The following is a 12929-nucleotide window of genomic DNA, read 5'->3' as shown; positions in this document are numbered from 1 at the left end:
ACACGGACACCATACAACATCTCAACATCAGTTTATCAAGTCTACTTCTAACTGTAACAGTGTTATCTCCAATGGACTGACCTTCTGCCCCACCACAGAACCTGATACCATACTAACACATGGAGAACTAGAAGCCAGATGCGCCCCCCCCATTTGCTCTTTCAAGTGCAGTCCGCACAGTTTCCTGTTATGCTGTTACAAAGCCACAAGCAGCGGAAGCTCCCCAAAGATGTTACATTCTTGCTTAAAGCTGTATTGCTCTATATTACCAATTGTATTCATGCTTATGAACATGTAATCAATTAATGTAAGGAATGAGTGAGATAGTGTGAGTGACAGCCAATGGAAAAGCAAAGAAGCAAATATCGCCTTTTATGGAACCATGGTATTATCTTGGTGAAGGTGGCCAGGACAGTTACCAAGAAGGAAATGTAACAGCACACTAAACTTGGGACCGGACCAGAAGCAGTAGAGCCCTCCTGCGGATCCGAAGGAACTTCAGGGACTCTTGACACCTCACGGCTGATCTCGGGGCAGCTGTCGCCTGGCCAGCCTCAGCCATCTGCGAAATCGAAACCAACATCCATGCCTGCAGCCTGCCAGCACGAATGTATTGTGTGTCTGAGTATAATTGTGCAAATAAGGGAAGCAATAAATCAACCCTCAATGCTGCTCTAGTTCTCCCTCTGTTTGTGGTTATTTCTTGGCTGGTTCCAAGAACAAGTAACACTACCCACAACTACTACATCCCCGCCAATAGTTATATGAAAAAAAGAATCATCTGCCTGGACATCCCGCCATGGGCTCATTATGCTGATTACTTCAGGAAAAAAATTGACTGTGAAATCCATACTCAATATCAGATCCACCACAATCTCTCTACCACTGAGAGGACAGCTATACAGTCCCTGAAATCCAACCATCAGATAGCAATCAAATCAGTAGACAAAGGGGGTGCCATCATAGTCCTCAACCTTGATAACTACGTCAATGAGGCCAACTGACAACCCTACATCACCACCAATTATGAAGACTTCAGAGAATACCCCAAAACACAGTTCACCCAGGAATTTAAGGATATGATCAAAACCTTTTTTCAAACAACTCCAAGAGAACCTTTACTAATTCATCTCCCAGGAACTCACCCCAGGGACCTTCTACATGCTTCCCAAGATACAGAAACAAGAGAACCCAGGCAGACCAATCATTTTTTGGCCACAGCACTGTGACGTTATGACTGTGATATAATATCTCATTGAAATATGACAGGGCCAGAAAGAGTTAATTAACTCATAGACTGACCTGACCCATGGGTGAACCTTGAGGACGGGTTAAGAAGATATGTAAATGACTAGAGCTTTGAAATGCAAGTCTGCATTGTTAGAGGTAGAAGGGGAGATGTTTGCTCAGGTCTTGTGATGGCAGCAAACAAGTCTTGTCTATTGCTATAGTTTTAATTCAAAGATCAAAAAGGGAATATTAACATTTATGATGATACTTGAGTGAAATAGTATTATTGTCTATGTGTCTCTTTGAAGGTTATGCTAACCTGTATCTGAACTGTTTAATGCATAAATTACTCTGTGCTAATTGCCAGGATATTTGGGAGAAGGAATTAAACCTATTGTTTTCTCAGGCCGAAAGGCTGCTGAAAATGTATAAGAAGCCTGGGACATGGTCCTTCTTCATCTCAGATCTGCTTTGGGTTTCAAGAGGGGGAAACCTTAAGCCATAAGGATTGAGATCCCCAGTCATTGACTGGAGCCACCCTGAATATGGAAATTGGACTATAACCTATGGACTATTTCTAAGAGGACTTTTGGCAACTACAAGCTCACCTCTGCTATGTATCTGAACCTCAAGAATTGAATTCAAGTCTGTCTGTAAATTAATCTTTTAACCAACACTCTCCCTCTTTTCTTTTTTAATAAATTTTAGCTTAGTTAATAAGAATTGGCTATAGCGGGTATTTTGGGTAAGATCTAAGTTATAATTGAACCTGGGTATGTGGCTGATCCTTTGGGATTGGAAGAACCTTTTCTCTTATATGATGAAGTAAGATTCTCAGGAATCATCATCATATCTGACAGGTGTGTCTGGCCGGAGGCCTGAGGCTGGGCACTTTAAGGGAACTGCGGGGTTTGGACTTCTAAGTGACCAGTGAGGTACTGTAGAAGCTGTTTTGTGCTGGTTGGTAAATCTAAGTATTGGAATAACCACCAGCATTTGGGGTTTGTCTGCCCCGTTTGGTTTGCAGTTCACCCTGATTGAGTGACCTCAGCTGGCTCCCACAGGCAGCACCATCACAAGCACTCACTGAAGAAATATCAGGACTCATAAAAAACCATCCTCCAACAACTCCTTGCACAAAGGGACAGTTTCCTCCAGGACACAACCAACTTCCTCTAGAGCTCCACAGCATTAACCACTTCCCTCAGAACACCATCCTTGCCACCATGCATGTCACTTCCCTATACACAAACATCTCTCAAAACGATGGCATCGCGACGCTGCCTGCCTCAAATATTCTACAAGATAATGGACAACACTCAGGTCTTCACCCCAAAAACATCAAACTCATCCATTTCATCCTCACCCATAACAATTTTACATTCAACAACAAACATTTTCTCCAAACCATGGGAACAGGTATAAGTACTAGAATGGCTCCCCAACATACCAACTTTTTCATTGGCCAACGTGAAGAAGAATTTCCAGACAAATGTACCACAAAACCAATGATATACCTGTGATATGTTAACAATATTTTCATCCTTTGGACCGACAACCTAAATTCCCTCACAGATTTCTACCGCAACTGCAACCACCATCCCACCCATCAAACTCTCTGTAGAACATTCCCACCCCAGCATTAACTTCACAAACACCATGATCAGCTTCAACAATAGAACCTATGGACAAGAAACCCACCCATAGATCACTATACTTACTTTCACAGGCATTAACAGTCCACTTCACATTGAATGGTTTCTTAGAATATGTGTAAGAGACTTATGCTAAACAATCTGTTCCACCTTTAGTTAGCTGTGACACTCTGAGTACTTCACCAGACCTGAAGAAGAGCTTTGTGTAGCTCAAAAGTTTCTCTCTTTCTCCAACAGAATTTGGTCCAATAAAATATATTACCTCACCCACCTTGTCTTTCTTACGCAAGTATGTCAAATGACACAAACCTACTTTCAGCCTAAAGCAATGTCAGAACCAGACTCCAAATTCTCCTCTTGAGCCACATGTAGTGTGTGTTGGCAAGGGTGAGAAAGAAAAAGAACATGTGCTATTGTGGTAACATTAGATGGCAAATATTACAGCACACAAATACAACCAGAGAAGGTTAATAACACGGTAAGAAGTTTATACTAAAAAGAAAAACATTTGGAAAACAGGATTTAGTTATTTTTTCTTCCTCTATTCATGCCCTTAATCAGTGTGCTACCAGGATCCTGTACTAGGAATTCATTTTCCCCACCATCAGCAAAGACAACATTTATACTATTAATACACTTTTTAAAATCCATCAAAAACTTTAAATTACAAGGTATTTTCATTGGTATTATGGGATACCTTTTAACTAACACCTCCAATATGATAACAGGGCCCCTTTTAGTTTCTGTCTCACAGTCAGAGGTAAACTAAAAAGGCTGCTGGGATGTCACAGATATATTAAGCAGCAAAGAAATTCAACTCATTAACTGAAATAGAAAGACAATCCCTTGGGATGGTTTATCCAGATAAAAGTCTAAGCTAAATAATCCATCAACAGCAGGTAGCATAATTACAAACTTACCTTAGGGCCTTCAAAACACCTCCAGGTTTGTAGATACCTAAAAATTTTGTATAAAAGTTTAGCCATTTGTCACATGTCGCTTTTTGATAAAAAGCAATTTTATATGTATCTTTCTGTAACACATATTGAGTATGTCACCTACATATATTATTCTTCAGATTTCTAAAATGTAATTATAGGCTCCATCCCATAAATTAAAATCATCGTATAAGCAAAGGACTGCCCATAAATATATCCTCTCCTCAACAGACTCAGAGAAGGGAGAAAAGAAAAGAAAAAAACAGACTTTGCCACATAATCAGGAGGTTAACAAATCTGGGCTCTGGCAGACCAGGAAGGAGAGCAAGTTCTAAAACCCAAGGACACTGCACAGAGCCAATAAGTACTTCTCATATACACTGAAGGAGCTCTGGCTCAAGCATTTCTGCTGACCTCAACTGTGGGTAACCAGATGTCAAATCATTTCGGGCTTTATCTGTTAAATGAACACACTGAATACCAATGTTGACAATGCAGCACTAGTTTAATGTGTTGTCAATGTGCAATTCTACTTAATAATCAAACTGTGGTACTCTACACTACCTTGGGCTTCTGAATGCCCCCCAAAAGTAGGCCCACATTATAGCAGGCTAATTTCAAGGTGACAAAGGCACGGATAATTGTGGGAAGGTTTATATTGAGGGGAAAAGATCACATTTGTCTTGTCAGACTCAGATGGGGAAAAAATATCACTGTTTGCCACAGCTGCTACATGTTTCACAAATGGCAGTCACATTCCCCCAACAAGGGGTGCTGATATAAATTCCCCCAATTCTTCTGGCTGCTTCTCTCAGCCCAACATCATCTCAGTCTTATCTGGACTGAGTCACTGCCAGCTAGTTCTCAAGCTCATTCTTGGCACCAGGTAATTAATTCTATTGCTCCAGTTGGGTAAGATGTGTTGAAGACAGAGCTGGGTGTCATCTGTATACAGAATACATTGCAGCCTATGTCTCCTGACTAACCCTCCGAGAAGCCCCACATAGACACTGAATAGTAATATAGATAAGACATATGCAACACATTTATACGATTAAGATGAGTTTTTTAAATGTTTAATGATGTACTGGTATACTACAAAAACATGTTAAATGGGAGATGCAACACTAAGATAATGCAGCAGGTTAGTGCAGCCTTGGTCATATAGTGTATCAACCTCCTGCTCATCATTAAGGAAAACAATTCACTCGTAAATTGCAAGGTACTAAAGCAGTGCGATTGTTAAAATGAAATTTCAATCATATGCAGAATCAGTTTCATTAATATTGGAGAGAACAACTATGTTTTAGAGGCTTGTTTGGTGCTCGTACTGGACCAGATGCCCATTAGTAAATAGACTATGAAAGGTACCTATTATTTTTCTGATCTACAGCAGAGGCTACTGTAAAGCAAACATGGGAGAGCCAGATAAGTTGTTCTTGAAGCCTATGTAGCTGCATGCTACACCGTTAGAACAAATGCTGCAAAGTGACAATGTCTACATGTACAGTATGCACACAGAAATTCCACAGACTCTTTGGTATCAATCTGCATTTGGTTTGGCTTAATCACCATACATATTGACAAAACTGCCTGAGAGACGCATTACAATGAATTTTAAATTACAAGTAAGCACCATCTGTTCTCATACAGTGCCTCCCCTCCCCTGCTCCATATTCCTTGTTAACACATCATCACAATGTCAAAATCCCAAAGCATTCAGGCTGTTTTAGAAAATGAATTCTTCTCATAGTAACATTACATGTTACACAGAGTTTTCTGAAGAATCTAGGGTATTTGTACCATTACTTTTTAATAGTATAGTCTATTGAACACAGATAACCCAAGGCGATTTAAGAATCTTTAAGAGGAAATTCAAACTCTAGTGACTATTTTATTGTAATGTACTCTATATTGCATTCCATTATTCTGAACCCTTATTTCTCTTAAATCCAATTTACACATTGCTTCCATGAAAATCTCATTAGCTCAATGTAAATGTACATCCAATAGGTAATTCATATTAAACCTAGTAAGTTATAATCTGAGCTAACAAAACCAATGACATTCAGATTTATGACAGCACATCTGTTACTCAAGTTCACACACTGCTGTGGGACATGTGTAATATTTATGCACATTTTCATTTCCTCACTTATGTCTGATTTAGTTTCATTCTTAGGTTCCAATCCTGCTATTGATACTTCTGTATCCACGTGTGTTATCCATTGCAAGATCAGGGCCCTAATTTTGTTTTATCTTAGAATTTCAGAAATTAGCCATGGAAAAGGCCTATGAAATCACCTAGTTCATTCTCCTTTTACTGCAGGATTGTTCTGGATAATAATATAATCTTTGACAGATTTATCCAGTATATTTCTAAATTATTCAAAGCAACAGGACTTCCACCATTTCCCTTGGGTGACTACAGTATTCTTCAGTCTAATAAATCTCACTATTTGAGATTATTTCAGCTAAATTTCCCTTTCCTCAGATTGACAATTCTAAATCTATTTATATTTCCTTGAGCCATCTCAAACAAACAATATTTCCCCATCCTTAATGTTTAACTAGGTAGATGATTCTCTTTTCCTTCAGATCACAGTTAAGGTGTTATTTCAAGCAAGGGTTACACTTACCACTAAAGCAAGCACTACTGTCCCCCAACTTGATATACTGATGTTTATCATCACCCTTTCTTCATGGTCTCCATTAATCTTCAGTCCACTTGAGGGTGCTCAAATCCAAGAGCATTTTAATTTATTTTGTGCTTTATTGAGGTCTGTTAGCTCAACCTTTAAGGAATGTCCCAGCCATTTATCCTCCTATCCCTGACTCAACCTGACTCCCTGTGCCATGAGGCTTCTGTGGAGATGGTGCAGAGGTGGCTCCGTACGAGAAGCAGACACTGTTTGTGCCAATGACATTCACTAGAAGGGCCATGTAAAACATCAAATGAGTTTCCTTCCTGTGGGGTCCTGCTGGGATCAGTTCTTGGCCCTATGCTATAAATGACTTGGAAGAAAAATATAAAATCATCACTGATAAAGTTTACAGATGACAAAAAATTCGGGGCGTGATAAAGAATGAAGAGGACAAGTCACTGATTCAGAGTGCTCTAAATTGCTTGATATAGTGGGTGCAAGCAAACAAAATGCATTTTAATACAGCTAAATGTAAATATATACATCAGGGAACTAAGAATGAAGGCCGCACTTACAAGAGGGGGAACTCTTTCCTGGGAAGGAGTGAATCTCAAAAAGGGTTGGGGGAAGTGGTGGATAATGAGATGAACTTGAGTTCCCAGTGTGATGCTGTGGCCAAGATTGTTTATGTGACCTTTGAATGAATAAAGGGGGGACTCTCAAGTATGAGTACAGGTTATTTTACCTATTTATTTGACACTGGTGTGGACTGCTGCTGGAATACTGTGTCCAGTTCTGGTGCTCAGAATTCAAGAAGGATGTTGATAAATTGAAGAGAGCTCAGAGAAGAGCCACAAGAATGATTATAGAATTAGAAAACATGCCTTATAGTAATAAATTAAAGGAGCTCAATCTACTTATCTTAACTAATAGAAGGTTAAGAGGTGACTTGATTACAGTCTATAAGTATCCACATGGGGAACAAATATTTAATGATGGGGCCTTCAATCTAGCAGAGAAAGGTATAATAAAATCCAATGGCTAGAAGTTGAAGCTAAACAAATTCAGACTAGAAATAAGACAAATTTTTAATGGTAAGAGTAATTAATCATCGGAACAATTTACCAAGGGTCATGGTGAATTCTCCATCACTGACAACTTTTAAATCAAGATTGGATTTTTTTCTAAAATATATGCTATAGCAGAGGTGGGCAAACTACAGCCTGCGGGCCACATCTGGCCCATGGGACCGTCCTGCCCAGCCCCCGAGCTCCTGGACCGGGAGACTAGCCCCCAGCCCCTCCCCTGTTGTCCCCTCTCCCCCGCAGCCTCATCTTGCCCCACTGCCGGCGCAATGCTCTGGGCGGTGGGGTTGTGAGCTCCTGGGACAGTGCAGCTGCAGAGCCTGGCCTGACCCAGTCTCTGTGCTGTGTGATGGCAGCGGTAGTGTGGCCCGGCTCCAGCACAGTAAGGGGCAGGGAGCAGGGGGGCTTAGATAGAGGGTAGGGGAGTTCATGGTGGTGGTAAGGGGGTGGGGGTGTGGATAGTTTGTTAGAGGGGAAATGGGGTTGGATGGGGGCAGCGGTCCCGGAGTGGGGGCAGTCAGAGGCAGGGGTTCTGGGGGCAGTCAGGGGACAAGGAGAAGGGGTGGTTGGATGGGACAAGGTACCGGGGGGGACCATCAAGAATTAGAGGAGAGGATGGATGGGGGCCAGGGAGCGTGGCTGTGTGGATGCGGGGGGATCCCAGAGGGCCTGTCAGGGAACAGGGGGGTTGAATGGGGCAGGAGTCCTGGGGGGCAGATAGGAGGTGGGGGCCGGGCCACGAGCCCCTCCCCTAACCGGCCCTCCATACAATTTACGAAACCTGATGAGGCCCTCAGGCTAAAAAGTTTGCCCACCCCTGTGCTATAGGAACTATTTTGGGGCTATCCTATGGTCTGTGCTATGTAGGAGGTCAGACTAGATCAGTGGTCACCAACCAGTGGATCTTGATCGACTGGTCAATCTTGGAGACTCTTACAGTCTATTGTAATCTCCAGACGCTAAAACTCCAGTGGTGCAATGGGGCTAAGGAAGGCTCTCTGCCTACCCTGGCCCTGCACTGCTCCTGGAAGTGGCCAGCACATCCTTGAGGCAGCGCGGCCCCTAGGGGGAGGCAGGGGGTCTCTGTGCACTGCTCCAGTCTGCAGCTCCATTCCTGGCCAATGGGAGCCATGGGGGTGGTGCCTGCAGAGAGAGGCAGCACGCAGAGCTATGTGTCCCCTGCCCAGGGGCCACAGGGATGTGCTGGCCGCTTCCGGAAGCAGCGTGGGGCCAGGGCAGGTAGGGAGCCTGCCTTAGTCCCACTACATCGCCGCCTGGGAGCTGCCTGAGGTTAAGCGCCCCCCAACGGGAGCCCACACCCCAACCCCAGCCCTGAGCCCCTTCCTGGGGCCAGCACCCCATACCCCCTCCTGCACCCCAATCCCCTGCCCCCGCCCTGAGCCCCCTCCCAGAGCCAGCTCCCTGCACCAACACTCTGCCCTAGCCTGGAGCCTCCTCCTGCACCCAAACTCCCTCACCCTGCACCCTCTCCCACACTCCGAACACCTTGGCCCCAGCCCAGAGCCCACACACCAACCCTTGCCCCAGCCTGGTGAAAGGGAGTAAGGGTGGGGGAGAGTGAGCGACAGAGGGAGGGGGAATGGCGTGAGCAGGGCAGGGCCTCAGGGTAGGGGCGGGTAGATCCTGGGTTGCATTTAAATTCAAAAAGTGATCTTGTGCATAAAAGGGTTGGAGACCACTGGACTAGATGATCACAATGGTCCCTTCTGGCCTTGGAATCTATCAATCATATGACAGACTCATGGGCCCCTTTTCGCCAGCATAGCTGTTGCAGAAGGGCCAGTGGGAAAAAGTATTAATCTGTCCCTAATTCTTCCTGCAGCTCTATAGAGGTCAGGAGGCATGTGACCACTGCACCACCTTATTACACAATGCAATAATTGAGGTCCCAGCCAGCCACAAACAACCCCTTTGGGGAGGCTAGCACTGTTAGCAACACTAATCACAATCTCTCCCCTATGGTTTTGTCCTCACTACAGACTTAACTTGGGTTCACCTGTAGGTTTTCCCCATAATATGCTCCGTGTTCACACATCCAAATGCCTCTGTCGATGCCACATGATGAAGCAGCAAACACCCATTGCTGCACTGGGCAGGCCCTGAATTAGCATATCCCATATATTGCTAAACCAAGGTAACAAATGAAAACATGCAGCTACAGTCAATCACAACAATTGATGCAAACCTTTCCAATTACCCCAGGACACCCACTTCTGTGCCATATCTTGCCATGTACCTGTTCTCTGACTCCTGACTGGAAGTGATCTGCCTTCATATGCCTCTGCTTAGTGTTCTCAGTCCCACACTGCTTGCAGCTTCTCCACCTTCGCTCATCTTGTAAATGTCACAGCTGGGTTGTAGGCATCTAGACTGAGTAGTTGGAGCCAGAGACCCAAGGTCACAACTGGGTCAGGAGACTGGGAGGCCAGAAGGAGGAGACAAACTGGAAATCAGAACCACGAGTTGGGAACCAGACTCAAACCAAGGTAGGATACCACAGGGTCTGAGGCAAGAGACAAACTGGAGGTCAGGAACCACAAGTCAGATACCAGGAGTCAAGCCAGGTCAGGATGCCAGGAAATCAAGTTGGAAAGCACAAGGCACACAGTATAGAGCAGAGTGGAGCCCAGATGTTCAGACAGCTTGCTGTTCCTGTTTCTGGCTTAAATAGAGCCAGCAGGCCAATCAGCAGTTCTGGGACTCCACCAATTGGATCTCAGGAGCAGAGCCTCACAATGGGGCTGGGCTTCATGGGTCCCAAGTAAGTTATTGTGAGGCTTCCAGGTGGAAGGTTGAAGAGTCGTTGCTCCCATAACTTGCAGGCCTGAGTTCAAGATCCATGGGTCATGACAGTAAGGTTGCAGCAGCTTGAAAAAGGGTTTGACTTAATCATCAATGCTGCTCAATCTCCAATCACCTTGATCCCCTCCCCATGCCCAACTCCTTCCATCCATTCCTTTACAATGCTTTGGAACAGGCTGAAGTTTGCTGGGCAATAGAATCTGCATTTGTTTGAGATAAAACTGGATTTTTTTTTATTTGCAGCTGCCTTCAGTATATATAAAATTACATGCGTCTGACGAAGTGGGTATTCACCCACGAAAGCTTATGCTCCAATACTTCTGTTAGTCTATAAGGTGCCACAGGACTCTGTCACTTTTTATAGATCCAGACTAACATGGTTACCCCCCTGATATAAAATTATAGGAATTCAAGGGTATGCAAAAACTTTTTTTTCCCTCTGTGAGGACCAAGTGAGTATCAGACTCATGGAGGGAGAAGAGGACACCTAGGAGACAATCAAGTATTAGTGAAAAACTTCAAAATTTGAGGTTAAAAAAAAAGAGACCTGCTCATGAAGGAGCCTGCTCATGGAGGAGCATAAAAACTGTTCTAGATCATCAGAAAAGTGCCATAAGGAGGACATATGTTTAGTTAAAAAGCGAAGGAGGGGAAGCCACTGGCAGGTTATCTCTGCCATGACCGGGTGCTGAAGGAGTGAGACATGGCATATCAGAGGGCCATGTTTAAGAGACTATTGGGACTTATGAGACATCCTGCCCAAACCTCCATGCCACCAATGGCCAGCTCCATGGATTCACCCAAATGTTACCACATCCTACAAGCTGTGGACAACAATTCCATCGGGAAGGAAGCTAATGAGCCATGGAACCTCACACCAACAGAATATTCACTGCTCTCTACACCTGCTCCAATGGAGGGAAAGAGAACAGATACACCAATGAAGTGCAGTTTCCTTATCTGTGACAAGGTTTTATGTTGTCTTATATTTGCATACATTTGTAATCATGTTAGCGTAGCTGGTCTTCCCACATTTTTATCAATCAACTTTTTTTATTTAATTCATGTATAAACACTACATTTCAATACAAGATAAGACAAGAGCACAATGTGCCGTACAACCTCATTAATCAGCCTTGGTGTATTAATGTGTAGCTCAAGAATGCAACTGCACAAGTCATCACTTACTGACTTTTCTGTAACAGAACCTACCCCATTAGTAAGTGCATTTGTGGTTGTCTGTAAACAGACCCCAAAGAATTATTATCGGCAACCCATTCCATCCCAAAGTATTCCCGGTTATACTTACATATATTATGAAGCACACAACATACCCAATCACATGTATGGCATTAAACACACTACCGTACAAATGAGATTTAATGTGCAATGTTGCTTTCAGTTGGCCAAAAGCACATTCCACCATCATCCTGCACCTGCTCAACATGTATTTAAGCTGCCTCTTGTCTGGTTGGTGCAGGTACTGATAAACCTTCATCACTCAGGGCAGCAGAGGGGAGGCTGGGTCACAGTTGGTACAGACACCCTACTGATGACTGTGTTGTTACAGGGGAACGATTTATAAGCTTGTCCATGCTGAAACAGGCCAGACCTCTGGAACACCCTAGAATCATGCACCCTACCTGTGCATCCAGTGTAGGTTTCCATGAATATGCCACAGTAATCCACAAGGGCCTGCATAACAATGGAATAGTAATGTCCTTGCTTGCTTCAGATGGCAAGCACAGGATATGTATGTGGCTGGTATCAATAGCACCAAAACAGCTCAGGAACTCCAGGAGTGCAAACCCAGCAATTATTTCAGAGATATTTTCAATTTTCACAACCTCTAGAGCCAGCACAGCATTAATTGCCTAGTAATCCTCCTTGAATGCTGTGCCAGCCATTGATTTGCCAACCCCAAACTGACAACTTCCACAAGGTGATAGCAACACACTTCTGGACCATTATTGCCTCTCTTATCTGGATGGTCTATCACTAAAAGTCTGGGTCACACTCCCCAGAAGCTCCAGGAATGTGGCTTTCTCATGTGAAAATTCTGGGCCCATGGCTGGTCATCCCATGTTTCCACCTTAGTGAAGACCCACCACTCTGTGCTTGTGGTCCTAATCCAGTCTGTGTACAGGAGGGGTGTGTGTGTGGGGGGGTGGACTATCATGAAAAATAGCATCAGCTCAGTCCATGCCTCCATGTCCACATGGACCCATTCTGTTGTTGCTGTTGTGCTTCTGCTCGTAAATACAAACCACTGCCTCTGTCTTCTTCAGGATGGAGGTCACCTCTGAAACACCCACCATGGTTTCTTGACAGCAGCTCCTGCAGAGGCACGCCAACAAAACATTGCCCCCATAAAAACCAGCATCTGTCAGTTACATTGATTAGTGTGAGCAGGATCCATATTTTCAGCCCATAACAGCACATCACACCAGCCTGCGTTCTGCCAGGAAATGAATTTTCCAGTCCTACACCATTTCCTCCCACAACTCCCTGAGTGGGCAGACAAGTCTGCCCAGGACACTCTGTGACTGTAAA

General features: G+C 44.0%; 1 protein-coding gene across 28 annotated transcripts in view; it reads right to left on the bottom strand.

The window, feature by feature from the left end:
• Positions 1 to 12929, bottom strand: part of ATRNL1 (attractin like 1) — a 1032651-nt gene that overhangs the window by 704844 nt on the left and 314878 nt on the right. Inside the window, exon 18 of one of the 28 annotated variants that reach the window (XM_039547673.1) lies at positions 11507 to 12713. The exons of the other annotated variants lie outside the window; for them this stretch is intronic. Coding sequence (XP_039403607.1) covers positions 12567 to 12713 — 147 coding nt within the window. The 3' untranslated portion in view covers positions 11507 to 12566. Of the gene's footprint in view, positions 1 to 11506; positions 12714 to 12929 lie in introns of those variants that run through there. 28 annotated transcript variants of the gene reach the window in all.

Source organism: Mauremys reevesii, linkage group 7, assembly GCF_016161935.1.
Source record: "Mauremys reevesii isolate NIE-2019 linkage group 7, ASM1616193v1, whole genome shotgun sequence".
Lineage (NCBI taxonomy): Eukaryota > Metazoa > Chordata > Testudines > Geoemydidae > Mauremys > Mauremys reevesii.
Note: the sequence above shows the minus strand (reverse complement) of the source record. Positions and strands in the feature narration are given on the sequence as shown.